At 37.6% G+C, this 17,628-nt stretch overlaps 1 protein-coding gene across 1 annotated transcript in view; it reads right to left on the reverse strand.

The window, feature by feature from the left end:
* Nucleotides 1–2,011: 2,011 nt before the first annotated feature.
* The window catches only part of LOC139119766 (uncharacterized), a 68,217-nt gene continuing 52,600 nt past the window's right edge, over nucleotides 2,012–17,628 (reverse strand). Inside the window, exons 21-30 of the mRNA XM_070683654.1 lie at nucleotides 10,881–11,670; nucleotides 10,060–10,331; nucleotides 8,755–8,956; nucleotides 8,179–8,346; nucleotides 7,593–7,732; nucleotides 7,299–7,416; nucleotides 6,501–6,830; nucleotides 5,589–5,896; nucleotides 3,689–3,904; nucleotides 2,012–2,894 (exon numbers count right to left, since the gene is read on the reverse strand). Coding sequence (XP_070539755.1) covers nucleotides 2,418–2,894; nucleotides 3,689–3,904; nucleotides 5,589–5,896; nucleotides 6,501–6,830; nucleotides 7,299–7,416; nucleotides 7,593–7,732; nucleotides 8,179–8,346; nucleotides 8,755–8,956; nucleotides 10,060–10,331; nucleotides 10,881–11,670 — 3,021 coding nt within the window. The 3' untranslated portion in view covers nucleotides 2,012–2,417. The remainder of the gene's footprint in view (nucleotides 2,895–3,688; nucleotides 3,905–5,588; nucleotides 5,897–6,500; nucleotides 6,831–7,298; nucleotides 7,417–7,592; nucleotides 7,733–8,178; nucleotides 8,347–8,754; nucleotides 8,957–10,059; nucleotides 10,332–10,880; nucleotides 11,671–17,628) is intronic.

The raw sequence follows: 17,628 nt of genomic DNA on the forward strand, positions 1-17,628 counted from the left end.
TTGTCTGAAATTGCCGGACCAGTTTTTATTGTATAACAGTTCAGCATTTACAGTAATAGTGAAAGCTCCATTGTCCCAAAATGCTAAAATGAAGGCCAAATTCTTTAGTTAAATATTTTGATCTGATAAGTTGTCATCCATGTTATTGCCATGATATTCCGTCAAAAATGTATAACATTTCATGACTAGTTTTCGGACCAAGAGATCTGATGTGACAAGAAGGCAAATATGGATATTAAGATTACATTGGTCATATTACCTCTACTTACAACATAGCTCGGCTACGCAATAATTTACTGAAAATGCTACCTTTTCATATTTAAAAATGTGTGAATTAATATCCCGTGTTATTCACTACTTCATTTTTCAGACAAGGTCGTAACAGTGATTACATGAGAGTAAATCATCAACACTGAACGGAAATAATTTATTGTATGTGACGTGTGAGTTTGAAAAAGTTACTTATGTTTTCAGTGTGATAGTTATCTATCAAATGTAGAAAATTACAAGTTCGATTTGTAGTCCATAGTGTATTCTAGGCGTACTGGCTTTGTCCTGTGTAGGAAAGTTAGGCTGTCTGTTAGTTTGTAGATCTCTCTCAGTCGGATACTGAATAACTAAGTTGATACACCAGTATTTCAAAATCATTTACCTCGACTTATGCTCATAGATACTTGATACATAATAGGTAACTAATGTGGCCACCAAGCACTGTCATAACTGTCAAAAGTGGCATGTAAATTCAAACGTTTTAACATCATTTAAGATTTCCCGCCATTTTCAAAAAGTAACCATGAGACAGAGAAAATAAAGATTACAACAACGAAATGTTGGCCATCTTGTGTTGTATATTCAAGTAAATGGCATCATGCTTGTTTCCTTCACGATCACGATGTGTATGTGCAGGAAATACTGTATTTGTTGTACTTTTCCGTGGGGGGCACCGTTTTATATAAGTGCGGCACCCATTTGTTATTTAACCAGTTAAAACATGTAGTCATGGTCCAAATCAGTGAGCAGTGATACTGCTATACATGTCCTTCAGTTAGCACGTTTACACGAGCCAACTTTGGTCCGAAAATAAAATCATGAAAAAAATGCCTACAATTCGCAGCTTTTGGGGCTTTAAATCAAATAAAAATAAGTTTCCTCATTCTAGTCCGACATGTGGCAAATGCACACCATAATCGGTCAATGACTTATCAAATGATCACTGCTAATTATAATTTTGGACGATCTGCAAAGAAAACACATCAATTTTTTGCATGAAACTTTTTAAAAAAGACACCCAAAGTACAAATTTCCTACACACATACACAGCAGTTGACAAAGTCTGATAATTTATCATCAATATGAAAATTGATAAACGATTAAGAGTAATCAATTTTACTATTAATTGCAATCAGTTGTTTTATTGTTTGAACGAATAAGTAGATACTGAACATACAAATTCTAAACTAACGTATAACTGTTGGTTACATGACTGTTCTTGGTAACTTATAGTTTGTTACAGTAACTAAAGATATAGCTGCAAATACATGACATTTGAAACTGCTACCAGAAATTCATACACATTTTGTCAGTGTTGCACGTGTTGCTATTGTTGGAACTTGTAAGAGCAGTTAAAGGTATACAGTCACCTGTAATCTAAATATGCCCATATATGGTCAAAGGGGCGTTCCTTGGTATTCAAAATGCCCATGTGAGGGCGCTGTTTTTAAAAAGCGGCCAACCGCTTAAAATCTGTGATTGGTTAGATTTTCTGTTTCCATGACAACTGTGGCAAAATTGGAACAGGTGACAGTATACCTTTAATGTCTTGGATAGTGTTCATCCTAACATTTGATGTTGATTATGAAGCTAATTCCAAAAAATCTGATGTAATTAATTTGCAAACAAATATTTATTTTTGCATATTAATGAAAGAATAATGACATTTGCAAATAACCCTACTTATTTACTGAAGTTGTGCGTAGATGGGAATGAAAGTGGAAAGTTGAACATCTGTTTACTATGAAGAAAGAGGCAACAAGGCACTTGAGCATTTTATTTAGAATGTGTACTGCAAAGAACATGACGAGTGGTATGGATTTCATATGTATATTTAATTTATGGATCCTGAGTCCTAATAGCATATGATTTAATTGGTCATATTGCTCATTACTAAGGTGGAGTGACAATACTTTGATGCCGTTTAGATATGTATATGGTCTTCTTCAGGACTGTCAAACTCAAGTTTGCATAAGTTTGGAACAAATGTATGCTGCTGCATTTTCATTTGATTTCTTGTTTAACTATTCTGTATTTACAATATGAAACTAGGAGCAATTGCATGACACATTTTGTTAACGGATGTTAATATTCTGAATTCGTTTGATCATTATACAGTCTATGGTTTGGTATGCCTTGGTCATCATTTAAGGTTCGGATTCTGTTTCCACATCATTTAGATCGAAGAGAGTCCGTCGCTGATTGACAAACAGGAAGTCACTCTTGGATTTCAAGCGTCCTGATGACACGTCAAAGTAGAACTTGCGATTAACATTCAAAAATGATGATGATACGATGACGTTGAAATCGGTGGGACATGGGCGCATATTTCTGTAACTGCAGCCTGCATTAACCTGTTCAACACTCTTGACCACATTAGGAAAAAGCCGTTCATCAATGTCATGCACCTCAAAGTCATACACTTTTGGCAGTTCCCTTTCGGCATTGACAACTGGTTTGTTGAAGTTTACTCTCAGTGTGAAGGTGCCTGTCGTCGCTTGTTTCTGGTCATGAGCCAACAAGGAAGTGGCATCGGCAACATGCACAGTAAATGTAGGCAGCAGATAAATATGCTGCTCAACAGACATTTCACCTCCTAGGTTGTCGTCATCTTCACTTACAATCTATGTATGAAAAGGAAAGTGAAATTTTACAGATCAGTACATTGGGATTGATGTGAAATTCCTTCACACATACCATTATGATGATATACCATAAACTATGTTAATTCATAAAGATTACATGTCACTGGTATATCGTTGATGGGCGTGTACTCAGTTGACTTGGTAGACCTCCAGTGTTTCATCCAGGATGCTATAGTGAGGAAACTAGATCAAACTAGATCCAATGTTGAACTTTAAATGAGCGGTGCAATACACAACCAATTATTTGACACAAGACATGTATATGATAAATCAGACATTTGTGAGATCAGGTGAAACTTCTATTACATGTAAGTGCTAGCATACTTTCTTTGGACTGACCAACGCTTTAGAGAGAGAGAGAACATTGGCATGAACAAGTACAGAAATACGCATATTCCCAGAAGGATTTATGCTTTGTTTTTACTGCCACATGAGTTCATTTTCCCTTGTTATCAGAGAACACTGCAGTGGCCAGTATTGCACATTTTACATGTTTTATGCTGGAGTAGACTTATGCTAATCTGCGGTCCCTTTTCCCATGTTGTAATTAATTGGTTTACGAACTGACGTATCATGTGATATTCATCGTCCGATCCAGCTGCCCGGACAAGAGACTTTGGAAAGCGAAGATGGTGATTATTGGACTCGGTGTCTCGCTTCGCCAAGGTTGATGAGAATCATTCACGTACAATGATCTGAGACTGTCTTTCTGAGATTCTTCTTACTGTATAGTGTATAGGCAATGCAAGTCAAAATAACTGATAGAACCTCACCTGGGATGAGAGCTCAAGTTTTAAGATATCACCATCTTGTAGTTGATCCTGGAATACCACTCTCAGCTGATACTCAGTCAGCTGACGTCCTCCAAATTTGAAATACTGGTTGACTGGCCGATATACCATACTCTTTCCCCGGATCAGTGTGAATACAAAATCTTCGCTGATGAGCTCGTTTGCATCATACCCTGGTAACGAGCCAACAACGGGTGACTGAAAGTTAACAAGCACACCAATGAACTTGTTAGCAAGACAAACTTGGAAGAAGCATTGTTAATTAAACCTTCCATGAGCACTAGATTATAGTGATATTTTTTTAGTGGTTAATTAAAAAAAAAATACTGTCATTTTGTAAAAGAATCAAACATCTCATCTAAATGCATATGGTCAATATTAGACAAGGCAATTCATGTGAGGGATTGGCAAAGTTGAGAAGAAAGGATGCTTTCTATGAGTCAAGTACGTCGGCGTCCAATGCTTAAAGGCCTTTTTGGCTATCCCTGGGGTCGCCTTTGTTCTAGTTTTTAAGAGGATTATGGAGGTGTGATAGCCTTTTGTTTTCCATTGAAATTAAAAAAAAATACTGTCATTTTGTAAAAGAATCAAACATCTCATCTAAATGCATATGGTCAATATTAGACAAGGCAATTCATGTGAGGGATTGGCAAAGTTGAGAAGAAAGGATGCTTTCTATGAGTCAAGTACGTCGGCGTCCAATGCTTAAAGGCCTTTTTGGCTATCCCTGGGGTCGCCTTTGTTCTAGTTTTTAAGAGGATTATGGAGGTGTGATAGCCTTTTGTTTTCCATTGAAATTATAATCTTGTAGGTAAATTTTCTGATGAGACAATCTGGCGCCAACGCAGGCCTTTAAAGACTGTTTCAAATTTTGAGAGGACATCTTATCTTGAAATTTTTGAACATTCTGGTTGATGCTATTCTAAACAGTCTACAGTAAGCAAGGGACTTCCATTAGCTCTTTGCACACTAATTTTGAGTGCATCCAAATGTTCCCTCGCTTACTTTTGAAATGTAGGTGACTATAGTTAAATCTGTGGAAACGATAGTTCACAGGGTCGTTGGATAGCAATTTTCTCTGAAAACTCCATTAGTTTCTTATCGATGTTGCGTAAACCATCCATAATTGCAGTGTAAAATATTGACGCTTGGTGTTAAAATATTATATTACAAAGAAAGGTATTTAGTCACTGACATTCATGATAGTTAAAGAAGGTGACAGAGAAATTGTAGAGAGATATTTTGAGAGTCTTTTGTAATTTCTTGACTCAGAAAGTAGAAGAAGAGTAACAGAACTATTAACACTTACTGAAAATGAAGTGAAAACTAAAACGACTTTCATAGGAAAACTGCGCTGAATTAAAACACGTTACAGTTAGTGCAACAAAACTTCTTTCAGACACACCAGGAGCGGAAAATTCTCTCAGGGTGGTATGTGCCTCGAAACTGACAATGTCTACTGTTTGTGCAACTTTCCCATGCAACTTCCGACCATACTCTTACCAAATCAGGGGTCATTGTACAAATTTCAGCACAAGAGGGGAACATAAAAAATAAAAATTAATCAATATTTGAAATTCAAAATGGCCGCTACCCCTGTGGTAACATTATATGCAAAAATTAGATTTTGGAATTTCACAAAATTAAGACGCCGAAAACTGTATTCACTCAAAAAGCTCCAAAATGAGCCCCCACAAGTGGTAGATCAGAATGTAATTGTAAAAATTTAGGAGTCTAAATATTTGTCCCCAAGGCACATTCTACCTTAAAGATATATTTGTGCTTTCTACCAGTACGGTAGATATTCAGGGCTTTCAAACATGCTACATTGTATGAAAAGGTGATTGGTGCATCAAAAGTCTCCCTTTCGGGGGACACCTACGTCATCTGCAACAGTGCCAGGTACCACATTTCTTCTTCTAACAGGACGAGTAAACACCACAGTAGCAGAAACACTCTTCCCGTCGTCCTCTGTTTGGAAGTCAACCCTCTCAAGACCCGATAGAGCAGGCGGGCTTGGTTGGGGGATGAGGCCCCTGATGTCAGCAAGTGTTATGTTCCATGTGAAAGCTGTACCGGAGTCAGTATCAAACAGCTTAGGTTTGGTCCGAACATTTGATGTGTCGATGCATATCATCCACCACCACCACCACCTGTTACAAATGTGATACCTGTAGTTCCGACTACTTTCTGTTAAAAAAACAGAATTGGGAAGTGGAATAACAGTACATAACAAAAAAGGGCTTCCTTTTGCTATCACTATACTTGCTCAAAATCTAAAGCTGTCAGACAAATAGTTTAAGAATATGACTTTTGACTGACAATCTCAAAAAATATTACTTAGAAGATTTCATCACAATTTGCACGTATCTCAACTACCGGTAGGTCATCCCTAGGAACCAGCATACCGATATAAAAAGCTGTCAGATTTATTATTATAAATAAACAACATGTCTTTTTTGACCAAAAAAATCACTATAGAAACTCAAACACCTTACTGATCTAGTGCAGTCTGTATTTTTATTATCCCTTAGTTAGAACAAAATCCCCGAAATTTTAAAGGCATGGTTCAGGCGTCAGATTGTCTTGCCAGGAAATTTACTTACTAGATTACAATTTCAATGGAAAACAAAAGGCAATGACACTTCATAATGCTCTTACAGACTAGAACAAACTCGATCCCTGGGATCGAATCCCCTACCTTTAAGCAGAAAGGGACATTACTCCCTTTGTGAAAAACCTTGAGAAAACACAAAAATATGAATGTTTATAGTATCTATTTAAGTATACCTACCTGATGGAAGAGCCAAGTAATATGGAAGAGGCTGCATTAATAATTTGCTGACTGGTCTGTCATTTTCAGAAGTGGGCATTTCTTGCAACAAGATGTCATCACCATACTTGACAGGCATGCCGTTGGGTTTGTAGTTATTCACCAGTTGGAATCTCATGTGAGACCTATCGTAGACATTGCCTGATTTAACATGGTACCCGTTGTCATCGTTCCTGGTGACGACACCATCAGCAGCCACCAGGATCAATGGGTCACCAAAGTGCACTTCTTCTTTCTTCACATTGTTTATTGACAGAGGTGACAGCAGGGAAAACATCTTCTTTTGTTCTCCTGATGAAGAATAAGATACATAATTTCTCAAAATAGATTTTACTATTATAAGTTCAAACAAATAAATTTCAGCATAGTGAAAGCTTTACAGGAAGATACTCCCAACTCATGAATGGCAACCCTTTTCACAGAATAGTATTTGCATATAGCAACCAAGACGGCTATTTTCACTTTATTTTGTAACATACACTGGCCGTGTTTTCCAGTTAGGTTCATTAAAACAGAACATACCATCACTGATGTAGCCTAAATGGAAGCAGAATGATTCAAGAAAATATCTCTGATGCAAGAAAATTTCAAATATTAAGTGTACTATTATAGGGCGGATGTTAAAAATCCTAAACTTTTTGAATAAAAGAATTGGTGAGTTAGAGGGCACAATGCCTACCATGGTAGTTCATTGCTGAGCATTTACTGTCAGTGAGGAGCTAAAGTGGGTGGACAGTTTTTATACAGCTTTGCACTTACCCAGTTTATACCGTGCTCTAAAACTCTCCAGCTCTAAATTTCTCCACACTTGTCCAAAATTCTCCTGATCATAGTCGCTATAACAAGACCAATGATAGCTGTAATCATCGGCCTTGCCCTGAAATTGAATATGATATGCTGTCTTTAAACCAGCACGTACATGCACACACATGCCACAAGTAAATGCAACAAAAGGACTCAAAGTTCACTGAAAATTCAATTCAGCTGTCAAACAACCCATTGATGCATCGTGGAGTTGTTCAAACTTTTGAAATTGTCACATATTTCACTCACCTGCTGATATGTCCTGTAATCTCTGTGTTCTGGTGATGTGAACAGGATACAGAAACCATTGTACGCCTTTGTAGTATGAGTGCCAGCATTACAGATCCATGAATTCTTGCATTTGCTTTTACAGTCATCACTGGAAATCCCTGTCATCAAATCGTTGAAAAATTATTTGTACCACAAAGGTTGCAACATTAAGACACTGATTTTGCTTCCTGCATTCAATATGTTTGATTGCAGTAACAAAAGATGCAAAGAAATCACAGTCTACACCGCTATGGACCAGCACTATTTGAATCAGTGTGGCTACATGTATGTTTATAAATTTTCCTCTACATATAATACCAGTAAAATGTGCTTAAAGACCCTGTTTTATAGGGAGATTAATCAAGCAGCAAATTTACTTGGTCAATAATAATTTCAATGGAGCAAAAAAGAAAAACAGGCTTTGCACAATACACACTAATACCTAGGGATTGAGAAGGACAAGCAACTTGTATCTCCAGCTGGAAGACAATAACACTATTGCAGACACTTGGGCAATGTGAATCATCATGCAGGTTTGAAAATTTGTAAACAATGTTGGTCATACCAGTATAGATGACAGATCGGGAAGGAACTCGAATGTTTGTTTCCCTCATAAATTTTGCCCAGTCGCGGCCATGTGGATTCTTGGGGCCTTTAGATGTCTGCAAGACCCAAGTACAGAGTTTGTTGGACTCTGGAACTATGGTTGCCCGTTCCCAGAAGTGCCTGTAGTCTTGGGGAAAAAACGTAAAAACCTGTTAATAACAGATAGGTTTCTCTTTCGAAAGAATATATTATGGAAGGTTCAGAACATCATGCAAGGAACAATATGAATCTTAGTTTTGAAAACATCCCAGAATGTTGATTTATTCACACAGAAAGTCATTCAAGCACTTGGAAATATTATACTACAGTACAAACAATCAGTTGCCATGTGGAAGTGGTTATGGCCAAGTATTCTTTTGCTCATAAATAAAGAAAGTAAATTTGCTTAATAGCAATTAAGACAAGCAATATCACAATTGATAAGATCACCATGTGTCACCTTTAGTTTACTTATGATGTACCTCTGACAGTTCAGCTTGATATTCAATGAAATTTAGATTTATTTTACTGAATAAGTCCACACTAATTAACTCACCTCTAGTATCAGAGTTTGCATAAATGTTGCCATCTTTCTGTTGTAGGGTGTATTGTTTGTCATTATTGGTAGCCATCGTTAGGTGAACAACATCACCAAAATGGACACTATTTCCATGGTCAATGCCATCTCGCTTGCTGAAATCTCCACAGCGAGCACTTGGAATACGGCCACAGTAGCTTTGATACCTGGCTCGAAGCACCTCGAACAAAACCAAGAAGTTCAAACTTTTAGAGAAATTCACCAGCAGGCTTACAGATGTCATTTCCAGTATATGATTGAATTAAGCACATCATTCAGGAGCAGGCAACTGAGAGAAATTGTATCGGGTGTTTATAAATACATTGTTAATATGCTTATTGTTAAGTATTCGAAAAATACCATCAAGGACAGTGTACTCATATTTGGAAATGTAAATAAGGTCTGAAACTTTAGCTACTGAAGGTCAACTTTAGCAACATGCATAGCAGAGGAATGTTTCAGCTTAGTCCCTCTTAGTTTGAGCAGGTCTGTTAATATGTAACAGTTCATGAACAATGACAGGAAATGACTCATAAGCTGTTTCAGTTACTGCCACCACTCCTACACATAATAGGTACACTGCATACAAATAGGTTAAAGGTCATAAACCTCTTACTCAGATGTGAGGGCTGTTTCAGTTACTGCCACCACTCCTGCACATTTGCAGGATTTCCCCTTTTTCTTACTTTATTTGCATATTTTTGAAAATGACATGTTCATTTGAAAAATGTCACATCTCAACCCCTTGGTCTACCTGTACACCAAATACTAAGATGGTAGGTGTGGCGGTTTGGGAGCTTTTGCGTGTGACGGACATACATCCGCACATACATACAGACATACAGACATACAGACGCCACCAATTCACCATATAAGCTATTTTTGGTATTTATATACATACCAAATATGAGCTAAAAAACAATTTTGAAGGGAAAATATCAAGTGTTCTTAACTGCTCTTCTGCTACTCGTTGAATATTGCCTTCCTGCCTATTACATGCAAGTTTCTCCTACTACTGCCAGTCAGGCATGCCTTTCTATGAAATTCCCTGCTTCATCCCCCCCCCCCAAAAAAAAAACTCCCCGCTGCACTTAATTTTGCCATCATTAACTATTATGGCAATGAAAGTCAAACCTTTGCCTGTTGAAGTAGTTCTACAACTTGGCCCCATGCTGAGCAATTAAGGAATGAATAAAATACCCTCATAAAGAGCTTGCCAATTTGGTATTTTCCTTAAGACAAACTATCCCCCACTAAAAATCTGATGAGTATACAACTCCTTACTTCTTGTCTATCGTTTATTTTATCATCTTCAGGGAAGACATCCTTGGACAGCAGATCAAGAACAGCTGTTACTTTATACTGGATGGGAACTGGGTTGTCAAAGACTGTTGTCGACCATTCTTTCATGGAATCACTACTACCCTCGGAGATTTCTCCAACACCTGCCTCACCTCCGAGGAAAAATTCTTTACTGGACGTGGATGACTGGGACAAGCTGCTACTCATCGAGTTGGACATTTGAAAGCTGGCACTTGCACTGAATGAAGCAACACCTGTTTACAAGAAATATTGCAATATTAGAACAATCTGGCTTCCATTTCATTGTTTCAACATGCTGTAGTTCATTAGATAAACAGCATGACAGTGATTTAATATCTCACTATGCTGCTATATGATGAAAATTGTTCTTTTTCTAATGGATTTTCATTTGTCAATGATATGATTATCATTTGTAAACAATTGAAACTCAAAAGTTTTGGAATGAAAACTACCTCAAAGTATAGCTCACACAGGAGACTGTGTTCCCTTTAGGCAGGACACCATTTGTCCTCTTGACATAGAGCAAATTGTCATCAGCCCTTGGATCCTATGATTTGCGTTCTTAAATCAATACAGTTAGCTATTGTTGCATAACTATTATCTCAAATTCATCTCAGAGATGATGGAATATATAAACTCTTGTTATCTCTGAACTCACATTCAAATAATCATTCGATGCTTGAAAAAAGGTACATCCACACAATGTTGGACCCTTTGAGAGAGGTTTGGGATCGATAGTAAATGACCCTATACTGACCGGTAAATAAGTAGTTGTAATTTACCTGCAAATCCACCAGATGCAGAGAAGCCTGCACCAACATCCTGGGACTGGTGTTGCTCCATGGAAGAGCTAGTCATCTGATATCGCTGAGTGGCACGCCCACCCATCAACACACTGGTAGTGTAATGCGTCCCGAACGCAGAAATGAAGTCATCGTACAGCCCACACTGGGGATGGCAAGTGATGCTAAATGCACAACAACGCTGGGCTGGTAGCTTGCTTACTGCTTCGCGAAACTCTTCACTCACATCCATATTGAATGGCACTAACCTGGCATCATATACGATAACCCGTCCTACAATATCTACGAAGACACTCTGTGAATTCATCGTGGACTGCTTCATACTGGCATAAGAGGCACTTGCACTGAACGAGCCACTCGCAAACAACCCAGAGTAACTCCCTCCTACGCTCACTTCAGTGGAGAGTGAATCCCTGTAACTCTTTTCAGAAGTTATCATTGATGTTGATGAGCCAAAATAGCTGCCCATCTCACGCACCACGTCTGCTTGGTCAGGGACCAGAAACTTCCTGTCCGATGAATACTTAACTCTGTTAAACGTTAATCCTATAACGCTTTGTCGAAATCCTGGATCCAGCGAGCCATCATCATTCCTCGGGTTGCCATAAAAGATATCATAGCCACGTCCTAAGTAACCAATATTTGGATAAGAAGAGCCCCCATCAGTGGGTGTTTGGATTCTATTCTTGGCTACTGTCTGCCGAGCCTGAGCTTCCAGAATTTCTGCCTTTGCTAGTTCTTCAGGGATTGACAAGTTAGCTCGGATTGTCTACAAATCAGATGAAAGGAAACATCAACGATCAAAGGTAAAATTAAACACAGGGCCAAAGTCCCTGAAGCTACTATAGACATGGATACAAAATTAAGTATTTCCTGACTGTATGAAATTATCTCACTAAGGGACCGTTCAGTTTTTACGGCCGGGGGGGGGGGCCGGCAAAATCCAGGGGGGGGTGTCATAATAATTTTGGAATCCGAGAAGGGGGGGGGTCATCACTTTTTCACTGGTAGGAAAGGGGGGGTCACCATGGCACATTTTCAAAAACATAATACCTTCAATAAAGTTCACTTTTATGCCATGGCTATGATCGACCATCTTTACCGGCGGGCCGCCTTCGGCGGCCCACTACAATAAATATACTTTATGTATTACCCATTACCCTCTTAACGGGCAGACGCCTTTGGCGGACCACTCTAATTAGGTTTACTTCATGCAATGGCCATGATCGACCCTCTTTACCGGCGGGCCGCCTGCGGCGGCCCACTACAATAAATTGACTTTATTGTAATACCCCATGACCATCTTAACAGCCGGACGCCTTCAGCGGCCCTGTTCAGTAAAGTTTACTTCGTGCAATGGCCATGGTCGACCCTCTTTTTACCAGCGGGCCACCTTTGGTGGCCCACTAGAATAAAGTTGACTTTACTTAATGGCCCATGACCCTCTTAACCGGAGGGCTGCCTTTGGCGAACCACTCCAATAAAGTTTACTTTATACAATGTCCATGGACATAAGTTGTCTATGGAAATGAAGTTCAAAATTGCCTTACAGTCGTCCTAATTAACAGACGTTTGCATGGATGTGGCTGAGAAGTTTGTGCACTGGCATCTCTGCTACACGAATAAAGTGCGCCGCGTACCGGAGTTCAAATCCAAACCGTGCGGGTAAATTTGACATATGGGTTTTGGTTATTTTTCAGCGGGGGGGGGGGGGGGGGGGGGGGTCATCAAATTTTTCGTCTGACAAAGGGGGTTCATCATTTTTTCGCGAAAAATGCAGGGGGGGGTCTATATTTTTTTGAACACCGGCGACAAGATTTTGCCTGCCCCCCCCCCCCGGCCGTAAAAACTGAACGGTCCCTAAGGTCATCCTGGGGAGCTGTAAACCAAATATTGAAGCTGTCTGACCAGCGGTTTTGAAAAAACAAGCGACCCAACAGTCGACAGAGCTCTGCTGTTTTACTGTCTGTAGAGAATAACTTTTTGTGACACATGTATTGATGAAGAAGGTGGATATCTTTGATAGCTCATTCAGGATGGGCTGACCAAAAATAGCAAAATTAGCTGCAAAAATACAAAATTGAAGATTTCATCATAATTTCAATATATTACATTAAGATAAATCCTAGGAACCTGTATATTAAATATCAAAGCTATCAGATGAGTAACTTTTGAGAAACAATTATTTCGACCAAAAATAGCAAAAATTGACCCAAAAAAACAAAAATTAAAGATTTCATCTAATTTCAATATATCACACTAAGAAAATCCCTAGGAACCTGTATACCAAATATCAAAGGCATCAGACAAGTGTTGCCGGCTATTTTAACGGTTGAAGACTTCAGCTGGGAAATTAACTCGCTGAGAGGTAACACAAGATGCTACTACACAGAGGCGTCGTAAGTTGAAGTGGACGATGTTTATTGCAAACGCTGTCAGCTTGACCGACCAGAAAGTCATGCCCTTATTTCTCAAAACTTCACATTAAATAGACAATTTTTCAGGGCGTAACCTGAACATGTAAAATACATTACAGGAAGTGACTGTACATTGGCTAAAAAGTATTAAAGAAACTTGATTGGGTAAAAGATAAAAATACAAGTACTTGATTGGAAAGAAGTTTCTAAAATATTCAGAATTATTCTGCTGAGTTGGCATCTCAACTAACGCTTTTTAATAGTTATAATGTTCTTTTGACAAATGCCGACTTCTAAAAATAATAGTAACTACCGTTCTATGGTCAAGACTTGTGGAGCCAGAATTTGATTATGTATGTATGAGCTATTGTTTCATGCCGAAGTCAATTAAATGATGACCACCGTGATGTAGCCATATCGGTGTCACACTTCATTGTTTTAGCTTAATTGTCCATTCGAGTACCAGTATCAATGTCAATGTCAGTAAACATCTTTTGTTCGTATTCATCTGACCGGTAGTGGCATTGTTCGTTAATTAACACATTGGCAATGATACTTGAGGTAATAAAAGAACTACCAGTAATAATACTCCAGTAAACAAAAGAAAAGACCCTCCACGTTGTACCGTGTGACGTTGTTTATCTCCGTGAACGTTCGTTATGAGTTCAACAAAATTGTACATATTTCCTATAATACTTTTACTTAAAAATTACAATCGTAACACTCCCCTTCTTTAAAGAAATCGTCCCGATTTTCAATAACCACTTCAAGTTTTTTTTGTTTTGTTGTTTTTTTTGTATTTTTTTTTTCATTTGTAAAACTCTTTGTGAAAATGAAAGAAAATAATGAAATAAAAAGCTTAAAGTGAATGTAAAATACAATAAAACGAAATAATAAAATGCTTAGCTAAAAACCCATACTAACTGTAAAATACAATAAAGTGGACGTAAAATGTCAAAATACACTCAAGAGCTTGACTACTCCATTGCCAAATACAGTAAATTCAAAACAACTGTAACTCTATAACTTTTCAAAACTGAAAATGCGAAGTCTGTAAAAATTGCGGAATGATAAAAGTGTGAGCTATACCTTTAAAACCCTCCAAAAATACCATCACACAAATAAAACACTCCCCTCTTCTTATGGGGTAGTACCATAATGCATAAAACTCGTACTCTCCATAAAAGGTATCTATGTTACCACTTTATAATCTCCATCCTTATTACGGCCTACAGTGGCCTTCATCAACATATTATCATCTTCGATAGCGCTATCGTTTACTATTTCTCCTTTCTCTATTTCAATATCTTTTATTATTTCTCCTTTCTCTATTTCAATATCTCAATATCTTTTATTATTTTTCCTTACTATATTTCAATATCTCTTATATCATCATTCACAAACAGACGTATTGTCTTTGGTTTTGCTGACTTTGATAAAGTCTTAGGCTTAACTGCAGTATCCTTTAAATCTAACTCTTTTATTTTCAGCTATAAATCTAACTTTATTACCTTTATCATCCCTTGTTCAAGACATGGAAATAGTGATTTGTCCCAATCGATTACATTTGAGTACCTTTGTGGATTCTTTCTGTTTCTTAACATAGATTTAATTTGAATCGAATTGATCAACAATTTTTTCCATTCAAGTCAACATTCACACACACTTACCTTGCTAGCTTCCTCACACTCTTCACATTCACCACATGCATTAAATGCTAAAAACATTAAATGTTGAATTGCTGGTTAACTCGATGTAACAAATTATTATATTGATTATTATATTATGCAAGGCTTTTAGGAGACTGTCTCCCAATTATTCGCACTGGATTTTTCTTTAATATTCTTTAGCTACTTCATTTAAATTATCTTCATCCTCCCAGGTGTTATGTTTGCTAGCAAAGTTTTTCCACTTTACCAAGAATTGTAATTTCCCATTTCTATAACGCCCTTTAAGAATTTTTTCTATTTCGTAATATTCATTTGCGTCTGATTCACTTTCGCTTTGTTCATCAGTTTTACTAGTTAGAGTAGTTCTAGGCGTATGAGATTTTGAGTTCGAACTATTTTCTGTCAGTCTATGGTATGAACTCTCAGGTCGATTATCATCGGAATTTTCGGAATTTTGGAGATCTACATTTTGGTCTACATCAGGGCTGGTATTAGCCGTTTCATCTTCATTGACAGTTGTATGTTCATCATTGATTAATTCATTTTCACTATTCGATTCAGAGGTGTTAGAATCGAATTCAGATGGCCGTAAATGAGCTCTCTTAAGCCGGTTAAAATGAACAATCCTTTTGTAGTTCCTATCACTATTGTAAAATCGGAGCTTATAATTAACTGGGCCTATTCTCTCTGTGACAATGTATGGGCCGGTCCATTTATGTACAAATTTCCGATTAACTCCAGGTTTAATTGATGGTTTATATAGATAAACTGGGTCGCCAACTTCGAAATTTTGTTTTGCAGTGGCTCTCCGATCATATCTTTTCTTCATTGCTTTCTGATACTGAGTAATATTTTTCTTAGCTATCTTAAATGCTATATTACGTTTTGCCGCCATTACTTTCAAATGAGTATCAATATTACGTGTTCTACCTTCTACAGGCTGAATTTCAACATCTAAAGGGAGTACTGCGTCTCTGCCAAAGAGTAAAAAGTATGGACTGTACCCAGTTGATTCCTGGGGACTCACTCTATATGCAAATAATACTGAACTTATAAATCTATCCCAATCTTTTTGTTTTTCATCAACAAACATGATAACATGTTAACTAACGTCCGTTAAACTTTTCAGTAAGGCCCGACGTCTGAGGCCTGTACGGACTGCTTGTTCTTCTTTCAACATTAAAATATCGACAAGTTTCTTGAACAACTTGAGATAAGAAATTAGATCCCATGTCGCTCATTAAGACCCTGGGACTCCCATACACGGCTATGACCTCATCAAATAGTATCCTCGCTACTGTTTCAGCTCTAGCATTTCTTAAGGGATAAGCAAGGGGAAACTTAGAAAAGTAATCAGTAAAAACCAGTATAAATTTGTGCCCATCATAAGTACGAGGAAGTGGCCCAACTATGTCACAACCAACTCTTTCCCATGGTCCCGATACTGCAATTGGCAACAATTTCGCTTTCATGGCGATGTTTGGACGTTTACGAGTGTGACAATGAGCGCAAGTTTTAACATATGTATTTACATCCCTAGCCATTCTTTCCCAATAATACCTTGCTCGTAAAACTCTAAAGTTTTAGAATATCCTAAATGACCTCCTAAAACACAGTCATGTGCCCTTTTAATTACATAATTCCTTAAAGATTTAGGAATTACTACTTGTCTTACACAATCTCCTTTAAATGTAGCTTTCCCAGTTGATTTCCAAAATGAAATAAAATCCCATCGACTATGTCAAAGTTTGGAGCTATACTGGTAATTTTACGCGCTAATTTAGTGTCATCTGGTATATTTCCATGCTCTAGGTAATTAAACAATTTAATTAAATAAGTGTCTTGTCTTTGTTTCTCACCAATATTAGTTATAACGGTCTCATCTATCTCAACATTACTATTATCGTTACTTCCATTTCAGTTTTACTAATAAAACTTTCATCGTTAGTCTCAACAAAATTATTTTCCTGTGTCTCACTTTGAATAGATTGACTATCTGTGCTCGACTGATTGACATTACTTTCAGAGAATGAATTGGGCTCAATTAACATAAGATCTGTATTGACTGATTTGTCAATTAAGGTCTCCCTATTGTTTAATGTTTTACTCATTTCAGGGGTACTGTCTAAGTCAGTAACATCAGACTTGTGTCCCTGACATGATAAATAGGGGCGTCTAGACAAAGCGTCGGCATTCATGTGTTTCCTTCCCTGTCGATATACAATTTCATAATCATATTGTTGTAAAGTCATTATCCATCTCCCAATGCGTCCCTTTGGTATTTTCTGTTTAAACATGAATGTCAAGTTTGAATGATCAGTAATTATTGTTATGTGATTAGATCTAACATGATGATCGCAACTTCGTATAGCATGTATTACGGCAAGAGCTTCTAATTCTGTGACAGTGTAATTTCGTTCGTGACAATTTAAACTTCGTCCCCCATACATAATCACTCGTTCTTTCCCATCCTGAATTTGTGCCAAAACAAAGCCTAAAGCGTAAGTAGAACTGTCAGTGTATATAATAAAATCTTTGGACAAGTCCGGAAAACCCAAAATAGGGGCCTCGCATAATAATTGTTTAATTCTATTAAAGGCTTCTTCACATCTATCTGTCCAAAGAAATCGACAATTCTTC

The sequence above is a fragment of the Ptychodera flava genome, chromosome 20 (assembly GCF_041260155.1).
Source record: "Ptychodera flava strain L36383 chromosome 20, AS_Pfla_20210202, whole genome shotgun sequence".
NCBI classification, from domain to species: domain Eukaryota; kingdom Metazoa; phylum Hemichordata; class Enteropneusta; family Ptychoderidae; genus Ptychodera; species Ptychodera flava.